The following is a 21,674-nucleotide window of genomic DNA, read 5'->3' as shown; positions in this document are numbered from 1 at the left end:
GTTTCACTAAGGTTCTCCACTGTTTTCTCAAGTCCAGTGAGTAACTTTATGATGGTTAGCCTTTATATTCTGTGTAACAGGTATATTACTTATTTCCATTTTGTTTACTTCTCTTGCTGTGATTTTGTCCTGTTCTTTCATTTGGGATATGTTCCTCTGTCTCATTTTGTCTAACCCTTTGTGTCTGTTTTTGTCTCTCTTGGTCTTCAAAGCAGTGGTTTTAAGAAGAGGTCCTGTAGTGTCCTGCAGTGCAATGTCCCCTGTTCACCAGAACCTGCACTTGAGGGATGTCTCCTGTGTGTGTTGCATGCTCCCTACTGTTATGACTGAATTATGTTTGCTTTCATTCCAGCTGTCTGCAGTGCCTCTCTTTGCCTGTTGTGGGCAGGGTTTGGTCCCTGTGTTGTTATTGGGCCAGTCTGGAGCCACTTGAGCTTGAGTTGAGTTAGAGCAGATGTTCACCAGAGCTGCAGGAGCACTGAACTGCACTTTGCTTTACCTGTGTTGTCCCCTGAGAAACTTTGGTTGGTGGACAGGGTTTGCATTCAGACCAGATGTCTATTCCCAGCCCACTGCTGGGAACAGAGCTGCTCCAATATGGGTAGTTATCTTCCCCTCTGTACCAGGGAAGGAGTCTCTTTGGAGTGGTGCTTGCCCCTGCCAGGGGTACTTGCACACTGCCAGGCTTATGGCAACACTTTGGATGGGCTCTGGTCAAGGGTATATTGGAGGGAGCCAGGTCTTCAGGAGAATGTGGGGCAGGGCACAGAGTGTTAGCAAGGTTTGCATAGATCTGCTGCAGGAAGGAACCTGGATCTGTTTTAGAAAAATGCCTGCTGCAGGGCTGGAGGGGGCAATTCTGCAGAGGAGCACAGTGGTGGGGCACTTGTGTCAGCAAGGTCCACAAATGCCTGTATGGGAGGGGACCTTCAGCTGCCCAAAACTCCTGCTGAGGCTCCTATGTTGAAGGGGGCAGATTGGCAGAAGTATGCATGGGCAGGGTGCGTTCTTAGCAAGCTAGGTGGAGAATGATGGTTCCTGCAGGTGTCTGTGCAAGCTGGGGAGCAGGAGAGGGAAATGGTGCCCGCCAGATATTTTGTTCTTGGAGAAGTTTCCCAATGACCCTGCCCCTCCAGCACAGGCTGTGAGATAAGTAAACAAATCTCCCTCCCATATACCCCAGGTGTTTTTCAAAAACAAAGAGGATACTATAAAATAGAAAAACATCAGCATGCATCTCAACTAATAAAGATAATTATTATGTGAAACTTATTTGGGTTTTACATTTATACACTGCACACTCATAATGTATACTGGATTCTAATACAAAATATTTTCACATGGGTTACAGCAAAAAAAGTCACTGCCTTATTTAATCATCATAACTTTGTGAGGCAGGGATTACCTCCATTTTACAAATGAAATCAAGACACTGTTAAGTTTAAAAAAAAAAAAAAAACCAAAGAGGTAAAAGATCTGTACTCTGAAAACTATAAAATACTAATGGAAAAAACTGAAGATGACACAAAGAAATGGAAAAAATTCCATGTTCATGGATTGGAAAAACAAATATTGTTAAAATGTCTGTACTACACAAAGCAATCTACACATTTAATGCAACCCCTGTCAAAACACCAACAGCATTTTTCACAGAACTAGAACAAACAATCCTAAAATTTGTACGGAACCATGAAAGACTGAATAGCCAAGGCAACCTTGAAAAAGAAAAGCAAAGCTGAGGCATCACAATTCTGGACTTCAAGTTGTATTACAAAGCTGTAGTGATCAAATCAGTATGGTACTGGCATAAAAACTGACCCATAGACCCATAGAACAGAATGGAAAACCCAGAAATGGACCCACAACTATATGGTCAACTAATCTTTGACAAAGCAGGAAAGAATATCCAGTGGAAAAAAGAGTCTCTTCCACAAATGGCATTGGGAGAATTGGACAGCCACATGCGGAAGAATGAAAGCAGACCACTTATACTATGCAAAAAAATAAATTCAAAATGGATAAATGACTTAAATATGAGACAAACCATCAAAATCCTAGAGGAAAACACAGGCAATAACTTCTTTGACTTTGGTTGTAGCAGCTTCTTACTTGATATATTTTCTGAGGCAAGGGAAACCAAAAAACAATAAACTATTGGGACTTCATTAAGATAAAACGCTTCTGCACAGCAAGGAAGCAATCAACAAAACTAAAAGGCAACCTTTGGTATGGGAGAAGATATTTGCAAATGACATCTGATAAAGGGTTAGTGTCCAAAATATATAAGACTTATAGAACTCAGTAACCCAAAACCAAATAATCCAGTTTAAAAAAAAGAACAGAAGACATGAATAGGCATTTCTCCAAAGAAGACATACAGATGGCTAACAGACACATGAAAAGATGCTCAACATCACTCATCATCAGGGAAATCCAAATCAAAACTACAATTAGATACCATCTTATATCTGCCAGAATGGCTGAAATTAACACAGGAAATAACATGTTGGTAAGGATGTAGAGGAAGGGAAACCCTCTTACACTCTTGGTGGGAATGCAAACTGGTGCAGTCACTGTGGACAACAGTGTGGAGGTTCCTCAAAAAGTTACAAATAGAACTATCCTACAACCTAGCAATTGCACTAGGAGGTATTTACCCAAAAGATACAAAAATACTGATTTGAAGGGATACATGCATTCTGATGTTTATATGTTTATATATATATCACAATTTTATGCATTTATATATAATATTACTCATCCCTCAAAAGAATGAAATTTCATTTGCAGTGATGTGGTTGAAGGTAGAGTATATTATGCTAAGTGAAATAAGTCAGTCAGAGAAAGACCAATATTGTATGATTTCAGTCATTTGTGGAACTTAAGAAACAAAACAGATGAACATGGAGGAAAAAAGAGGCAAACCATACAGCAGACTGAGGATTGCTGGAGGGAAGGTGGGCAGAGAGATGGGTTAAATGGGTGATGGGCATGAAGGAGGGCACTTGTGATGAGTACTGTTATATGTAAGTGATGAATCACTAAATTCTATACCTAAAACTAATTTATATAAGTTTAAGCAAACTAGTATACCTAATACTACACTGTTGTTAACTAACTGGAATTTAAATAAAAATTTGATAAAGTATGAAAAAATGTGCCCTTAGTCATATAGTTGATCAGTGTTAAGAGCCTGAATTTAAGGTAAATCTTTTGATCTCAAAACAACTTCTTGTATCTGCTTCCAAAACATGTTCTTATATGACTTTTGGCCTGAGGGAGAATAACCAATTCCCCATAAGCAGACATACTTATGATGATGATGTAGCAGCGCACAAGTCAAGGAGAAGGACACCGGTTTCTCTTCCTCCATGGAAGAGAACTAGAATGATTTCCCAGCCATCAAAGCCTATTTTATCTGCATTCTGCTTCAGATGCAGGGAATATAGCAAATTAAAAAGGTCCCGTGACTAAGAACGATGTTCTTTTCAGCTTTATGAATATTGATTGAACTAGACCTTTGGAAATACGAACTACTTGCATGCTATGACTACTTAGACTGGAAGATATGGCATTCAACTAGAATTTTAATAATTATAAGTCTCTGTCTCTTTCAGTAGACTCACTTTCACATAAAACATCTTTTATTTTCGCCATAACATTGCCAGTGTGCTTGTTTTTGTGGCAGAAGTATAACTTGCCACAACTTCTGCACACAGGATTATATCTATCAAATGTTTGGCAATGCTTGAGGAGAAAGGATATTCTCGTATCTAATTTAGATGCTGTTACATGATCTGAAAATTTTCTGAGGAACAGCCAGGAAAGGATATTTAATGAATATGGAGATTTCAACAAAAATTGAGATGCCAGATTGAGTGTTTAGAAATTCGTTGTAGACATGGTTATTAAATGCTTGTCTTTAGTTATGAATATCTTGTTCTTAAAAAAGAAAGTTACAGATGAGTAATTCCTGATAATACAATAAAGGTCAAACAGCCTTATAAATCAATAGTTTCAAATGTAGATGAGATAATTAAAGTCTGTGGGCAAACTAATATTCAATGCAAATGTAGTTTGGTTATTGATGAGTAGAATGAACGGCGAAGGTGACAAATGAATTAGGTAAAAATGCAACAAAAAGGAGATATTAGCTATATTTCCCGTACTGTAGATATTCTATTAATTCTTCCTGTTAATAATAATTGAGATGCTGCTCTTTTCCGGCTGGAACCATGGAGGGTGCAGAAGAGAAGAAAAAGAAGATTCCTGCTGTGCCAGAAACCCTTAAGAAGAAGCGAAGGAATTTCGCAGAGTTGAAGATCAAGCTTCTGAGGAAGAAGTTTGCTCAGAAGATGCTTTGAAAGGCAGGAAGGAAGCTTGTCTATGAAAAAGCTAAGCATTACCACAAGGAATATAGGCAGATGTACAAAACTGAGATTCAAATGGCAAGGATGGCAAGAAAAGCTGGCAACTTCTACGTACCTGCGGAACCCAAATTGGCATTTGTCCTCAGGATCAGAGGTATCAGTAGTGTGAGCCCAAAGGTTCGAAAGGTGTTGCAGCTTCTTCGCCTTCACCAGATCTTCAATGGCACCTTTGTTAAGCTCAACAAGGCTTCAGTTAACATGCTAAGGATTGTGGAACCTTATATAGCATGGGGGTACCCAAATCTGAAGTCAGTGAATGAACTGATCTACAAGCGTGGTTATGGCAAAATCAACAAGAAGCGAATTGCCCTGACAGATAACACATTGATTGCCCAATCTCTTGGTAAATATGGCATCATCTGCATGGAGGATCTGATTCACGAGATCTATACAGTTGGAAAACGTTTCAAAGAAGCAAACAACTTTTTATGGCCCTTCAAATTATCTTCTCCACAAGGGGGAATGAAGAAAAAGACCACTCATTTTGTAGAAGGTGGAGATGCTGGTAACAGGGAAGACCAGATCAATAGGCTTATTAGAAGGATGAACTAAGGTATCTGCCATGATTATTTTTGTAATCTGGCCAGTTAATAAATGACTACTCTCATGGAAATGTTTTGTTGTCTTGGTGACTTTTTGCTAGCCTGGCTGCTGTCCCTTAACTATTAAAGCAAATTCTGGTGTGTGATAAAAGTCATCAGCCTTTGCGTGCAAAACTAGGGTCTAGTTTGTATCTTGGTGGAAAACATTCCTTGGGTTTATTAAAGACTCTTCTGTACAAAGAATATATCTTAATTTTTCACTTTTGAATTGTGCCACTGAGTTAGCCAAGATGGGTCTGTTCTAAGAAAACCTGTTTCATATGATGATGATGTAGCTTTTGCATGATTTAAAATAAAAATGCTGTTGCTGAAATTCTAAAAAAAAAAAAATAGAGATGCTGTGATACAGATTTCAAAACTTTATTTTTCTTGTGACTATTTTTCCATTCCTGTACTTTATATCTTTATGACTTATTTTATAACTGGAAGTTTGTAAGTCTTAATCCCTATCACTTATTTCACTGATTCCACACTCACACTCACACTCACCTCCCCTCTGGCAAACAACAATTTGTTCTCATTTATGGGTCTGTTTTGTTTTTATTCATTTTTGTTTGTCATTCCACATGTAAGTGAAATCATATGGTTCTTGCTTGCTCTCTAACTTCTTTCAGTTAGCAAAATACCCTCTAGATCCAACCATGCTGTTGTGAAGGGCAAGATCTCATTCTTTTTTTATAGCTGAGTAGTATTCCATATGACCTCTTCTTAATTGTTCAACCTATCAGTGGACACTTAGATTGTTGCCACATCATGTCTGTTGTAAATAGTGCTGTAGTATTATCCACATGGGGTGGATATACCTTTTCAAATTTGTGTCTTTGTTTTCTTTGGGTAAACAGCCAATCATGGAATTACTGGATTGTATGGTGTTTCTAATTTTTAATATTTTGAGGAAACTCCATAGTTCTCTCCAGTGGCTGTACCAATTTACATTCCCACCTGCAGTGCATGAGGGCTTCTTTTTCTCCACATCCCCACTGATACTTGTCATTTCTCATCTTTGTGATTCTGGCCATTCTGATAGTTGTGAGGTGCTATCTCATTGTGGTTTTGGTTTGCATTTCCTTGATGATAGTGATGTGGAGCATCTTTTTCATCTTATTTCAGCTTATTTGTATATCTTTTGGGGGGGAAATGTTTTTTCAGCTGCTCTGCCCATCTTTCAATCTGATGATTAGTTCTTTCCATCTTGACTTGTGTGAGTGCTTTACATATTTTGGAAATGAACCCCTTATTGGAAATACCACTTGTAAATATTTTCTTCCATTCAGTAGGTTGCCTTTTCATTGTGTTGATGGTTTCCTTTGCGTTGGTCCCAATGGTGTGTTACTGCCTTTGTTTTACTTGCCTGAGGAGAGCTATCCATAAGTATGTTGCTGAGGCCAATGTCCAAGGGTTTACTGCCTAGGTTTTCTCTTAGGAGTTTTTGGTTCTATACCTCGCGTTTAGCTCTTTAATCCATCTTAAGTTTATTTTGGTATGTAGTATAAGAAAGTGGTCCAGGGGTGCCTGGGTGGCTCAGTCAGTTAAGCATCTGCCTTCAGCTTAGGTCATGATCTCGGGGTCCTGGGATTGGACCATGCGTTGGGCACCCTGCTCCGTGGGAAGTCTGCTTGTCCGTCTTCCTCTGCCCCTCCTTCCTGCTCATGTGTGCGTGCTCGCTCACTCTCTCTCAAATAAATGAGTGAATGGATCTTTAAAAAAAAAAAAATTGACCGGTCTCATTCTTTTTTTCATGTAGCTATCCAGTTTCCCCAGCACCATTTACTGAAAAGACGCTCTTTCCCCCATTGTATACCCTTGCCCCCTTTGCTGTCGATTAACTGACCAGAGGATCATGGGTTCATTTCTGAGCTCTCTGTCCTGTTCCATGGATCTCTAGGTCTCTCTTTGTGCTGGTACCATACTGTTTTGATTACTATAGCCTTACAGCACATCTTGAAATCTGGGCTTGTGATACCTCTAGCTTTGTTCTTCTCTCTCAAGGTTGCCTTGGCTGTTTGAGGTCTTTTTTGATTTCATGGAAATTCCAAAATTCTAGGTTGGTGGAAAATGCTAGTGCTGTTTTGATAGGGATTGCACTGAATCTGTAGATTGCTTTGAGCAGTATGGACATTCCAACGATCTTCATTCTTCCAGTCCATGGGCGTGGTATATTTTTCCATTTGTTTGTGTTATCTTCAAATTTCTTTCATCAGTGACTTCTAGTTCTCAGAGGATAGGTCTTTCACCTCCCTGGTTAAATTTATTCCTAGGTGTTGTTTTCTTCTTGGTGCACTTGTAAGTGGAATAGGTTTAATCTCTCTCTCTCTGCTTCCTCATTACTATATAAAAATGCAACAGATTTCTGTATGTTGATATTGTATCCTGCAACTTCACTGAGTTCATGTATTCTGATACTTTCTTCCTGTTTTTTGTGGGGTTTTTTTGATGGGAACTTTTGGGTTTTGTATGTATAGTATCATGTCATCTGCAATAGTGACAGTTTTACTTCCTCCTTACCACTTTGGATGCCTTTTCTTTCTTTCTCTTGTCTGATTGCTATGGCTATGATGTCCAGTACTATGGTGAATAAAAGTGGTGAGAGTGGACATGCTTGTCATCTTCCTGATCTTAGAGGAAAAGCTTTCAGTTTTTCACTTATTGAGTATGTGGTTTACTGTGAGTTATTCATATAGGGCCTTTATTATGTTCATTTCTGTTTCCCCTGAACCCACTTTGGTGAGCCTTTGTATCATGAACGGATGTAGTATTTTGTCAGATGCTTTCTCTGCATCTGTTGACATGATCATATGGTTTTTATCCTTCCTCTTATTAATGTGATGTATCACGTTGATTTGTGGATATTGAACCACCCTTGTATCCCAGGGATAAATCCCATGTGACCATGATGAACGATCCTGTTCATGTACTGAATTTGTTTTGCTCATAGTTGGGGAATTTTACATGTGTTCATCAAAGACACTGGCCTATGGTTTTTCTTTCTTTCTTTGTGTCTTTGATCTTGGTATCAGGCTAATGCTGGTGTGGTAGGATGAATTTTGAACTTCTCCTTCCTCTTCTGTTTCTGGGAATAGCTTGAGAAGAATAGGTATTAACTCTTCTGTAAATGTTTTGGTGTAGGTTTAGATCCCAAGGCTTGCTTGCTTTTTATATCAGTATCCATATATTTTTATGCCACTGCTTATTTTTCAGCTTTTCTTCAAAAAAAAAAAAAAAGAAAAATAATGTTGGTATATGCCTCTGTTGGTCTCTTCCACCTGTATGCTTAGGTTTCTTTAGCTGTAGGCATTTGCCTTCATTTACCTTTTACTTTGTAAGATCTTTCAGAGGAGGGACTGTCCAGATCTGTTGGTTAGCCCTAAAGCATAGTTTTAAGGGTTATTCAGAAATATCAGTTATCATAACATTACTGTAGTGGTTCCTATCCTTTTATGACTTCTTTCACAAACCCCTTACATAGTACATACAATGTGATGAGCACTTCTAAATGCACTTTCCAGTTATCAATGTTCTGCTCCCAACGGCCCTATGAGATAGTCATTATCATCGTGATCCTTATAAACAAAGAAAACTGAGGAACATAGAGGCTGAATAAATCACTTAATGGAATTTGGTGGGACAGTTGGGACTTGTGCCAGGCAATGTGCCTATAGAGTCTACATGTTTGGCCACAACACCAGTGTTATCTACCCCTTATCCATTTGTCCCTAGAATGCCAGTCACTGGATGAGGTTCTGATCTCTCATCTGTTCACAGGCCTTGATTGGCAAACAGTCGTCCACCACCCCATCCCATTCAGGGTATTTAACATGATATCCTCAATTATACTGACTGCAGTTTCCTTGTCTGAATTTTTATCACACGTCAGTTTGCCCTTCAGAAATTAATGTGGTGCCTATCAGCACTAGCCTGAGTACATTCTCTTTTATTTCATTTTTTCTCAGTGTAGCAGGATGGAAGGCAAATGTGTACATTAAAGCAGTAGTTCATTTTTACCCTAGCACTGACAGTGCTCACCTACAGAATGCATAACTTGATCTCATTCCTGTCATTGAAGCTAACAATTTTTTTATGTTGTATAATTTCGTAACTTGCTACAGAGTTCTCCCTAACTCTTCTGTCATGCCCCTTCATGTTACATCACATGATGGCTGTAAAAGCAAAATAAAATTTTGTACAATGATACGCATGCTGAGGGAATAATTCAGCTTTCAAACTATACTAAACACATATTCAGTATTAGACCTCAAATTGTGGATTTCTCTTGAGAGAGTAAATATACATACAATTTCAGACCATATCTAACTAATAATCTTGACCCTATTTAACTCATTATCTTCGCAGCAACCAGTTTAGGAAGCCAAGCCACAATCTAACTTAGCAGCCGAGAGATCTGACGTTGTCAATGACAGCCATCTTCCTTAATTTTTTTTACCCTTCTTCCAACTCAGGACCAACCAAAGAAAACCATAATACTTCTCTCAAACCATTTCCATTGGACATCCCGTTTTGAGTTATTCGGCCTTCAGTTTCTCCATGCCTACAACCCCAATCAGGTTATACCTGAAACTCCCGTTTGTCACCAGAGTGCTATTGTGTGCTTGTATTTGAATTTCTGACAAATTTAAGTGATGGTGGCTGACTCCCTTTCTGTATCTATCCCTGAGTAAGTAGCCTCTGTTTGTCATTTGTATAGTTGTATTTATTTCCACACCCTCAAGAGAAATCAATCTCCTCTTGTTCTAGTTGCTAGAAACATGATTGGAAAATGAGGGACTAATACACCAGTGTTGTCCATAAAGTTTTGTTACAGTGTTGATATTATAGCATCTAGATGATTGGAGCGTTTTTAGATTTGTGTGTAAGTGGTCTTAGAAATATGTTTTATCATTGCCTTACTGTATTTTTGCCTGCTGCTACTTGTAATTTGATGTATTTGCCTTCGGAGTAGGATTTTTAAAAAATCAGGGAAACTAAGGATATTAAGGAGAGTTTTATTTTAAAGATAGGACAATTTTACATTTTTCCAAGTCTATAAAAACTCTCAGAGTAAAAATTTCTTCATGTCTGTCATACCAGCAGACAGATTATTTATAGTTTGGAAAAGAAAAAGTTTACTTCCTGCTAAACTGAGGCAGAGGTGGTGGGACCTTAATATCTTGGCCTTTCTCCAGCTTCTTTTCACAATCCACGAGGTAGTTGACTCCATCGATGACTATCTGAACAAGCTCAACCTTTGATATTAAAAAAAAAGAAAAAAATTAATTTGCATAGAAGACACATGCAAGGCATTAATCAATAGGAACAATACTGGGAGAAGTAAGAAATTGCCATGTTAGGTGGACTTTATAACAATTTCTTCTTTCTTAGTATTTCCCTAAAGTATCGTGGAGGGGAGGGTTGCTCTCAGTCCTTATTTTTAGATTGAGTTACTTTTTTGAGAACTAATGCACACTAATGTGTGCATGTCAAACACTCCCCGCACCCCAACCAGTCTCTGCTACAAGTTTATCTAAAAGTAAAATTACAGGGGTGCCTGGGTGGCTCAGTTGGTTGAGCGTCTGCCTTTGGCTCAGGTCATGATCTCAGGGTCCTGGAATCTAGTTCTGCATTGGGCTCCCTGCTCGGCGGAGAGTCTGCTTGTCTCGCTCCCTCTGCCCCTCCCTCTGTTTGCATGTTCTAATAAATCTTAAAAAAAAAGCTACCAGTGACACCTTTGTTTTGTTCTTTGACCTGGATCTCTCTTAAGACCTGCCACTAATCTATCTGAGCACTATAGCTTAGATAGTATCTGAACTATCATTTACACAGTGGCTAGCTTTCTGAAAAATTACTTAAAAGCAAATGTTTGGGGGCAATTAAATCAGGTTTTCACTGTACCAGGCAAGTTTGCTACTTAAAGGAAACTGAATTATATTAGGATTAACCTTTAAAAATTCCTGCTTTAAAAAAAAAATTAGAACTTTGATTTACAAATACGGTTTTTTATTAAATTAGAGCACATCTACCTATGAATTTTTTTCTTGGGTTCCTCTTCCTAATCAATTGCACTGCTCCGAAAGAGAGGCAAACTAAGATAGTAAGCAATTTCTTAATTCCAGATAGCATTAAAATGCTTGATAACTCAAGGATGGAGGGGATTACTTGTTACAGCTGAACATACCTTAGGCATGATTGAGTCTAGTCCCCTCCCCACTTTTCATGCATAAGGAAACAGACCCCAAGAGAGGGTTAGGTCAGAAAGCTAGTCATCACTAATCAGACACCTAGTTTTTACTTATCCAATTTGAACCTACCCTTGTGTTTATAATGGTGTGGTGACATGGTTCTCTCATTCACTGCCAAAGGGACTCTATCTTGATATAAATCTTCTGGTAAGTAACTTGGTCATAAGTAAGGTCCCCTCATCTTTAACCTAGGAATTCTCTTCCTAAAAATATATCCTAACTAAATAATCAGAGTTGTGATCAGAGTTATGTGTAGAGATGGTTACAGAATTATGTATGGGTATGGTCAAGTAAAACATCAACAATTCAGATATTAAAATAGATAATGGAGTATCTTTACTATGCTGTCATTAAAAATTATGTTTTTGAAGAATACTTAGTATTGTAAGAATAAACTCATCATAGAATATGTTGGAAAAATATATGATTATATTTTGTTTTTAAAAAAGAGGTATTTGGGTGCCTGGGTGGCTCAGTCGTTAAGCGTCTGCCTTTGGCTCAGGTCATGATCCCAGGGTCCTGGGATCGAGCCCCACATCAGGCTCCTTGCTCATCAGGAAGCCTGCTTCTCCCACTCCCCCTGCTTGTGTTCCCTCTCTTGCTGTCTGTCTCTCTGTCAAATAATTTTTTTAAAAAAGAGATATTTGAATAATTGTAAAAATGGAAGGCATGCCTTCTGCTTGGAGAGCCCCAGGCAGTCCCAGCACCAAAGGCCCAGGGACTGTCCCGTCATCAGCCATAGGTGCAGCCATCCCGTCACCAGGTACACAAAGTCTACACATGGGACAACCATACCTAAGACCATTCTTTCAAGTTTAGGAGAAGTAGCTGTTCTGCCCAATTCATAGAAAAAGACAAAGTCAACAAAATTAGGAGACAGAGGAGTATGCTCCAAACAAAAGAGTAGGATAAAACCTCAGAAAAAGAACTGAACTAAACACACTTATTCAACATAGTACCGGACGTCCTAGCCATAGCAATCAGACAAGGAAAAAAAAATCCAAATTGGTAAGGAAGAAGTAAAACTGTCACTATTGCAGATGACATGATACTATACATACAAAACCCAAAAGTTGCCATCAAAAAAACCCCACAAAAAAACAGGAAGAAAGTATCAGAATACATGAACTCAGTGAAGTTGCAGGATACAATATCAACATACAGAAATCTGTTGCATTTTTATATAGTAACGAGGAAGCAGAGAGAGAGATTAAACCTATTCCACTTACAAGTACACCAAGAAGAAAACAACACCTAGGAATAAATTTAACCAAGGAGGTGAAAGACCTATCCTCTGAGAACTAGAAGTCACTGATGAAAGAAATTTGAAGATAACACAAACAAATGGAAAAATACACCACGCCCATGGACTGGAAGAATGAAGATCATTGGAATGTCCATATTGCTCAAAGCAATCTACAGATTCAGTGCAATCCCTATCAAAACAGCACTAGCATTTTCCACCAACCTAGAATTTTGGAATTTCCGTGAAACCAAAAAAGACCTCAAACAGCCAAGGCAACCTTGGGAGAGAAGAACAAAGCTGGAGGTATCACAAGCCCAGATTTCAAGATGTACTGCAAGGCTATAGTAATCAAAACAGTATGGTACCAGCACAAAGAGAGACCCAGAGATCCATGGAACAGGACAGAGAGCTCAGAAATGAACCCTTGATCCTCTGGTCAATCTATAGCAAAGGAGGCAAGGGTATACAATGGGGGAAAGAGCGTCTTTTCAATAAATGGTGCTGGGGAAACTGGACCACTTTCTTATACCACACACAAAAATGAACTCAAGATGGATTAAAGAGCTACACGTGAGGCATGGAACCAAAAAAACTCCTCAGAGAAAACCTAGGCAATAAACCCTTGGACACTGGCCTCAGCAACATACTTATGGATAGCTTTCCTCTGTAAAACAAAAGCAGTAACACACCATTGGGACTATTCCAAAATAACGAAACAACACATCATCTGATTATAACATGGGCAAAGCTCCTGAATAGACATTTTCTTCAATAAGACATACAGATGGCCACCAGACATATAAGAAGATGCTCCACATCACTATCAGCAGGGAAATACAAACCAAAACCACAAGATAGCACCGTGCACCTGTCAGAATGGCCAGTATCACAAGGACAAGATGTGACAGATGTTGGTGAGGATTCAGTGGAAGAGGAGCCCTCATGTGCTGCTGGTGGCAATGTAAACTGGTGCAGCCACTGTGGAAAATAGTATGGAAGTTCCTCGTAAAATTAAAAACAGACCTATCATACGATCCAGTAATTTCATTACTGGTATTTACCCAAAGAAAACAAAAAACACTAATTTGAAGAGTTATATCCACCCCTACGTTTTTTGCAGCATTATTTAAAATAGCCAAGATGAAGTGTCCATCAATAGATGAACAGATGAAGATGTGACATATGTATATATACATACACACATATATACAATGGAATATCACTCAGCCATAAAAAGGATTGAAATGTTGCCATTTATGACAATATAGATAGGCCTAGAAGGCATTATAAGTGAAATAAGTCTGAAAGACAAATATCATATGATTTCATTTATATGTATAGTCTAAAAACCAAAAAACAGAAACCAGACCATAAATACAGAGAACAAACTAGTGGATGCCAGATGCAAAAATGGGTGAAGGGCAATGGGAGGTATAGGCTTCCAGTTATGGAATGAGTAAGTGACAAGGATGAAAGGGAATATGGTCAGTGTTATCGTAATAGCACTTTATGGTGACAGATGGTATCTACATTTGTGGTGAGGATAGCACAGCACATGGAGTTGTCAAATCAGCCTCACCCAGAGCAAAGCTTATGATTGACCTAATACATTAAAGAGAATCACTGTTTTCCTGAATAAGAGCTGTGAACTCATGAATAAATTTATTCATGTGAATAAAACTATACAAAATGTAAGTTTTACATAAATAAAACAATCATTTAAAAAATGGAAGGCAATACAATGGTTTTCTTAGGGTTAAGTTAAATAAGTAGTGTTATTTTTTAATACTTTTTGGCATTTTTCTAGCTTTTATAACGGTAACCTATTAACTTACAGTTAGGCTTTAAAAAAAATTTTTTTTTAATTTTTTTTTCTTTTTAGATTTTATTTATTTATTTGAGAGAGAGAGAGAGAGAGACAGAGATAGTGAGAGACAGCACAAGTGGGGAGGAGAGGGAGAAGCAGGCTCCCTGCAGAGCAAGGAGCCCGATGCGGGGCTCGATCCCAGGACCCCGGGATCATGACCTGAGCCGAAAGCAGTCGCTTAACTGACTGAGCCACCCAGGCGCCCCCAAAAAAATTTTTTTTAACTGCCTTGCTTTCCAGTAATAAAAATCCAGTTAACATTAGAAGCAGACAGACTTGTGCTCCAGATCTTGTTTATTCACTACACTACATATTACTCAGTATATTTCAGAAATTGTATTTAGGGCTACTTCTTCCTCGAGTACTTTACCAGAGGTGGAAGCACACAAGCTGATTTGAGTGTTTCCTCCTTCCCTTTTCTCAGTTTACTGGTAGGGATACACCAATAGGCAGTGAAATATTTGAGAGCTAGCAAGGAAGAAGAAAGAGCATCAATAATGCAAAGATTTAATAACCAGCCACTGAGTTACTAAGATTTGCATGTTATAAGAGAAAAAGGCTTTTCAATTAATAATGGGCATAATACATTCAACGGGACCATATCCAGATAAATTGGTATGACTTACTGGGATCAGTACTGGCTTAGGATTCAGCTGCATGTTCTTTAAGTGGGCTCTTTATGCTCCGTCTCATGCATAACTCCAGGCCTACCTATAGTTTATGAATGCTGTTCCTCCTATGTGTTCACAGAATCCTAAAGATTATTTCATGAGCACAATCTTTTAGATACCTAGCGCATACATTATATGCCATCTTTAGCTTGAAAACCTAAAATTTTATAAACTATCAAGTATCTAAAAATGCTAAAAGTGAGGCATGGCTTTCACCAAAGGAAATTCAGAATAAAGAGCAAATTCCACTCTTTTACCACCCTCAGAGAGCACACACGTTCTCTGACATCATGGTGATAAAATTCTGCTGTCCTTTGGCATAAGAGAGCTCCTGTTGCTCAAAGATCGCTGGAATACCTCTCGGGCGAGGTGCTGACAACAGTCCCACCATGAACTCCTTTACTTGCCTATATGTTCTCAGCTTACCTTGTGCTTCCTTTCATGTGGTTATTTCCCATGGAGGGTTAGTACTACAGAATGAAACACTAACCGGACTCAGGACTCAGTGGGGAAAGAGGAAGTCTCGACTTTTGTGAATAAGGCAAGGCTGTTGAAGCTGCTTCTCCATTCCCTTTTTCTCTTGGGCTACTAAGGTTAGCTCATGTTTGGAAAGTGAGAGAGATGTTACCTCTGATCGCCCAATTCGGTCTGTGTTGGAAATATCGTACACATCAGCCACTGCTGCCGTGTCCACACCACCCGTGCCACGCTTCTGGAGTCTCAGGTTTTCCAGGATCTTAGAGAAGCGTGGATCCTAGGACAAGGGACAGTACTTAGTGTCATAAGAAGCAAAACTGATTCTCCATAATTATTGGCACATGGACTTAATAAGATGTATAATGAGAGATAGTAACCGTTAATATTTATTAAGCATATACTTACTGTGTACCAGGGCACTATGCTAGAACATTTAAACCTTACAGCAACCTCTTGAAGTAGGTACTGCTTTCATTCTCATTTCACAGATGAGGAAACTGAGGCTCAGAGGAATATAACTGGTGAGGGTCACACAGCTAAAAGGTAGCAGAGCTGTTACTAACTTCTATATCGTTTTAGGCATTTGGATGCCAGCTTTGGTGAGTTGATTATTCATCTGTATAATAGTTCCACTGATAGAATTAAAATCATGAAGTTAAATCACATCAAATTTTAATATTGGAATGATTTTCATTCTGTTTTTGGTAGGAAGCACATTTTCTAAAATGGTTTTCAAGTATTTGATTTGCTTGTGCTGTGGCAGAAAGTACTGGAAGCCTACCAGAATTCTTTTTACTCCTCATCCACAGATAGAGCCGAGAATGTGACCACTGGCTAAGTTCTTGCAAATGGAACGAACATAAGTGATGTGTACACTTCCAGGCCTAGACTTTAAATCTTCACATGGTCACACCTGCATCCTCTCTCCCCTTCCCACAAGCTGCAACATGGGGCCTGAGCATGACCATGGAGAGGGGACAATGTCCTAAGACAGTGGTCCTCCCCATGCAGTTCCCTGACCAGCAGCCCCAAGTCACCTGGAAATTTGTTAAAAATGCAAATTCTACAGGTGGGCCAAGCAGTCTCTTTTGACAAGCCGCCAGGTAATTTTGATGCAGGCTCAAGTGGGAGAACCCTCTACACTGAGAGAGACAGAGATGGAAGGAACTCCATGGAGGAGGGCAGAGCAGCCCACCTGACCCTCCTGACTTGTAGGGAGAAGGAGAATTTAAACTTCTTGTTCTTGAAGCCAGACCTCTTTCTTACAGCCCTTAACCTTTTATCCTAACTAATACAAGTGTCTTTTGAGGCAAACTTAACCCTTTTTTGTTATTTCCTATTACAGGTGCAGAAAGTAAGGAAGGGTTATGGAATGGTGGCAATTTCTCCCTCCACAAAGAAGTCACAGCTGAACTTTTCCTGGTGGAACCCAACAGGGCTGTTGGCTTCGTAACATTACCTTGCTGAGCTTTGGGATCCTAACGTGGACACCAGCCCGTAAGCCTGTGCCAAGGTTCGAAGGGCAGGTCAGAATGTATCCTAGTCGCTCATTCCACATGAACTCCCAGCCTCGCGCTTGGATTAAGCGTTCCACCTACAACAGTGAACAAATGGAGTTCTTAGATATCCATTCACTCGGTACATCCGCAACATCAGGGAGAAACATGTGTACTGTATGTTTGCCATGAATTAAATTCAGGTAAATTTGTATTGCTTCCTTAATGGAAAATGATACTATCCAAATATTAAAATGATCCAATTAAATTAGATGAAGCATGTAAAGCACTGAATGCAGTACCTAGCAGATACTAAACATTGAGTGAATGTCAGTTGCTGTTAATTATTTTTCATGGGAGAATAATAGGAGAATAATAGGAGTTCTCAGCAGATGAGGCTGTGGTCAGGTTACTTTATGAACAGTCACATCCTATACTGTCTCTATGCTTATAATCGCCAAGAGCACTGTTAAAGAAATTGGAATGTAATTAATGATCCACAGACTTCCCTAAAGCATTCTGGACTGGGAAGGGAAGCATAGGAACTTATAAGTAATTCAAAAAAAAAAAAAAAGGTCACCTATTTTTTGAAGCACTGCCCTGGTAGTCCCACCCTCAAAGAGTGCCATGATCCCTAGAAAAAATTAGCCTCATCTTGGAAGTCACCATAGTGTCTTCTGTTAAGAATGAAGAAGTGTTTTTATTTTAATGAATATTCAGAAATCTCTGGTTAACATCTTACTTCTTTTAGTCCACGACAGAATCGCTCAAATACTCTTTTCATATTGCCTCCTTTTTCCATAGAGATTACCCTGGTGTGGTCTTCCTCATTAATCCAGATGAGAAATGTCTTGTCATGATTATGCCTAATGAAAGGAGAAATATGGTGTTTCGTGTTAAATACAGTTGTTTCAACACATGAAAATTCCCTTTACCGCTGTAGCTTGTTTGATTTCACCTTCCTCATTTCTTAGAAGGCCCTAAGTTTTTCATTGTGACTGAACAAGTACTACAAAATAATGTTAGCCTGACAGAATGAAGAATAAGACAAACTCCAGCCCTTAAAGATGTCATGTTTTGCCCAACAAGAATATCATCTTCCCCAGTCCTTGGACAAGGAGGGCAATAATTCAACTATGGGTAACATTTGGCTTCTACACTAACAAGAGTGTTCTACAATAAGCTCAACCAAAATCTTGTGGCACTTCAAGGAAGTTTTTTTACCTGCAGCCCCAGATATTTGGGGTGCAGAAGATTTCACACGTTTGCTGCATAGATCCTGCCTGTCCACACACACAGAGCAACTGCTCATGAACACACTTAGCACAGCTCCTTTGGAGATTGTCAAAATAACCTACCAAAGTACAGGAATCAAAGTGTAAAGATAAAGATAAAATATGTGTATACTCGATATCCGTTCTTCCTTGTAGGGTTTTGTTTAAATCCTCAATATTTTTCATTTTCTGCTCTTTTGTTTTAATGTCATGAAACAGATTCTCCATGAGGTCAAATAATATGAAGCTAATTTTTCTTAAAAAGTCTTTTTTTCTCATGCATAATTCATGCAAACTAGCGAACATTCTTACACATCTTAAGAAACATCACAATACTTTGTAATGACACACACACACACACAATTTCTACAATCTCTCTCCCCTCCATTTAACTCAAGCCGGGCATGCTGTCAACTGCAGGTCACAGCAACTTCAGGTTAGGACAAGCAAGTGATCTGAAGGAGATCCTCTGCACACACTGCAAATGTGAAAACGCTATGTCCATACCAGATTCCCCTGGCATCTGGCCAGTCACGGGCCATCCCAGCACATGTTAGTAAAGGGGATACTGGCTTATCAAATAGAAAGTGATCCTGCAGGCCGAAAGGGACAAAGCAGAAAGGAGAAAATGATGCCTACACATGCCAGGTCTGTCAGGCAGTGGTTCTCAGCCTTGGCTGCCCACTGGAACAACATGGGGGCTTTTTAAAAAATACAAATGCCCAGTTCCTGCCCCCGCTGAGATTCTGTCCTAATTGTTATGGGGTGTGGCCTGGACAGTGGGATTTTTTTAAAGCTCTTCAGGTGATTCTAGTGTACAGCTAAGGCTGAAAACCACTGGCTTAGCCCAGATGGAAATACTTAATCACTATGGATTATGTCTACCCACCCGCACCAGTGACAGAGCGGGCAGTGAGTGAGGGACACGCTCTGGGAAAGTCATATACACAGCCACTATTCTCTATGTGGCCGGCATTATCGGGTCTTTTATTGTTATTCCTTTCAATAAAAAGTATTGGAGATGTAAAATAATTGTTTACAAATAAAAATATCTACCATTAATTCAGTGCTCGCTATGTGCCAGGCTCTATGCTATGTGCTTTTATTTTCCTGAATCCTCACAATACTATGAGGCAAATATAATCATTTTGTTTTATGAGTTAGGAAAACAGATTCAGAGTGAGAAAACAACCTACCCAGTATCACACAGCTCAGAAGTGACAGAGCCTAGATTCAAACCCAAACCTGTACGACTCCCAAGCTTGTACCTCAAACTACAGTATACTACTCTTCATATCAAAATCACTGTCAAGAGACTGGTGTTTTTCTTACTGTGTGTATATAGTAAGAACACAAATCTGGCTACCATATATTCAAATTTGATTACGTTGAGGTAAGAAAAGATATGGAGAGGGAAGGCCTTCTATGGTCTGAGTGGAAGGGGTGGGAGACATTAGCCAGAGCGGACTTTGTAGCCTTATGCTGGAAACCACCAGTGGCTGCTGGAGGCTGAGGAGGGCTTATTCTCTAACAGAGCAGGCAGAGGGTTGGCCTGCCGGCTGCAGAGACCAGGAGACTGAGGCCCATAGAGACTACAAAGCTAGCTCGTCTAGTTTGGCAGTGGGGCATATTTTGTGGCATTGCATCTTCTGAAACGACAGATACTTTGCTTCTGCTTTTCTTCAGAGTTAAAGTAAAAGTTACTTTTGAAACTGCTCTCCCTTTTTAGCTATGCTACAGGGAAAATAAGTAGAAGGACTTGACTTTTGTCTCCCCTGGTGTTAGAGGGAAGCTGTCGAGGACTGATGGAGGCAGCAGAAATCCCAGAGCAGCCCCAATGGGACTCAGGGTAGACCTTCCACCTCGGTAACTTCCTTTCCAGATTTTCCTAGCTTCCAGGACTTTCTTTGGAAATGGCAATGGAGACCATTCTCAGCAAGCAAAGGGATCTTCCATTTAACCTCCATCCATGGATCTCCAACCCCCTAGCTCCATAGTGGAGTTTCCTCTACAGATTTTAACCACAGACCATTTCTGTGGCTTGACCTAAAGTGTTAAGGGCTCATTTTCCTTCCTTATACTGAACAGGATGAAGTCCCAGCAAGCTCCCCATGAGGCCTCATGGTGCCCATCAGGGCTCTGGGCACAGCCCCACCCCAGGCAGGGCCAGATGGTTCAAGGGCCACTCACGTCTATGAGCTGTTGCTGGTCCTGCTCGGTCATCTCGGACAGCTTGTAGTAGCGGCCTGCCAGGTCCCCTTTGAGGCCCTGCAGGGCCATGATGGCCACGTTCTCCACCTCCCGTCGCTCAGCCCGGGTGCAGGCAGGCGGCAGGCTCAGCCCGCGGATGCTGCGGCCTGTGCGTACCCGAGAGGACAGCACGTAGCGCTCGTCAAACTGCCCCTGGGTGATCTGCCGGAGCAGAGGGCACCTGGGGTGAGCACAGCCAGCCGCAGACTACAGTCCCACCACAACCACCGTGGGTTCCAGCCCACTGAGCTGCAGCACCCCCGGCGGGGGCGGCCCTCAGACCCTGTGCACAACATGCTGGACACATGTTGGAATTAGAGGTTAGGGGTCTCATAGATACGGGGCCGAGCTACTTTATGCAGTGCCATCCGGAATCCTTTACCCCACTAGGTGCGGGATTAAAAAAAGGAACTGCTTTAGGAAAGGCCTACAGCTCTCACTGGCCAACACCACCCTACTGGTCCTGATAAAAGAAAAGAAAGACTTGGGGACCTTTCTGACCTTCTCCTTGCCCCTGCAAGGGGGTGTGCTCTGCCAGGGCCATCCCAGAGCTTGCAGAGGGCATCTGAGCCCGGCTGAGTCAGCCTCCTCTCAGGTGCCCCTCACTTCAGGCTCTGGAGTGCCAGCATCATGGGAAAGCACAGGGGGCTACAGCCTACCTTGGATGCGTCCAGATCCGTGGAGTGCTTCATCACCTTGGGGTCATAGCCATTGTGCCTTAGCTTGATGACAGGATCAAAAAGGTCGGCAAACACCTGCAGAAGGGAAGACACACTTGTTTCCTCTTTAATTGGGTCATCTATTAAGAGGTCATTCCTTTCATTTGCCCCTTCCTCCCGTAAGCACCAAAGCTGCCGCCCTCCTCTGTCGTTCTCAGTGCCACCACACAGGAAATGGGGGTGGTGGATTGACGGTTACCAGATAATAACAGCAATGACAGGCCACCTCCCTAGTGAGTGATTCTGCCAAGCTTACTGCCATGACACTGAGCAAGAAAGCCTTGTGTTTAAGGATTTGAGGCTTTTCCCCAGCAGTCCTTTCCTTTGTAAGATGAAAGCAGCTGCCAGAGCAGAAGGGCCACAGGCGGTTTTGTGGTCAAAAAGATGATCAGGTTCTGGAGTGTGAATA

General features: G+C 40.5%; 1 protein-coding gene, 1 long non-coding RNA gene and 1 pseudogene across 4 annotated transcripts in view; 2 read left to right on the top strand and 1 right to left on the bottom strand.

Annotated features, from left to right (window-relative positions):
- Nucleotides 1-19,358, top strand: part of LOC141371593 (uncharacterized) — a 35,712-nt gene extending 16,354 nt beyond the window's left edge. For both annotated transcript variants that reach the window (XR_012376672.1, XR_012376670.1), the window contains one exon: nt 16,872-19,358. This is a non-coding gene — a long non-coding RNA (uncharacterized lncRNA). The remainder of the gene's footprint in view (nt 1-16,871) is intronic.
- On the top strand, nt 4,215-5,280 carry LOC112819893 (large ribosomal subunit protein uL30 pseudogene; annotated as a pseudogene).
- Nucleotides 10,017-21,674, bottom strand: part of CKMT2 (creatine kinase, mitochondrial 2) — a 31,665-nt gene continuing 20,007 nt past the window's right edge. For both annotated transcript variants that reach the window (XM_025866716.2, XM_073887451.1), the window contains exons 4-10: nt 21,206-21,301; nt 20,487-20,708; nt 18,804-18,889; nt 17,765-17,888; nt 16,986-17,120; nt 15,678-15,803; nt 10,017-10,272 (exon numbers count right to left, since the gene is read on the bottom strand). In XM_025866716.2, coding sequence (XP_025722501.1) covers nt 10,153-10,272; nt 15,678-15,803; nt 16,986-17,120; nt 17,765-17,888; nt 18,804-18,889; nt 20,487-20,708; nt 21,206-21,301 — 909 coding nt within the window. In that variant the 3' untranslated portion in view covers nt 10,017-10,152. The remainder of the gene's footprint in view (nt 10,273-15,677; nt 15,804-16,985; nt 17,121-17,764; nt 17,889-18,803; nt 18,890-20,486; nt 20,709-21,205; nt 21,302-21,674) is intronic.

Source organism: Callorhinus ursinus, unplaced genomic scaffold, assembly GCF_003265705.2.
Source record: "Callorhinus ursinus isolate GAN/ISIS: 27379988/994484 unplaced genomic scaffold, GSC_fseal_2.0 scaffold3, whole genome shotgun sequence".
In the NCBI taxonomy this organism is placed as follows: Eukaryota; Metazoa; Chordata; class Mammalia; order Carnivora; family Otariidae; genus Callorhinus; species Callorhinus ursinus.
Note: the sequence above shows the minus strand (reverse complement) of the source record. Positions and strands in the feature narration are given on the sequence as shown.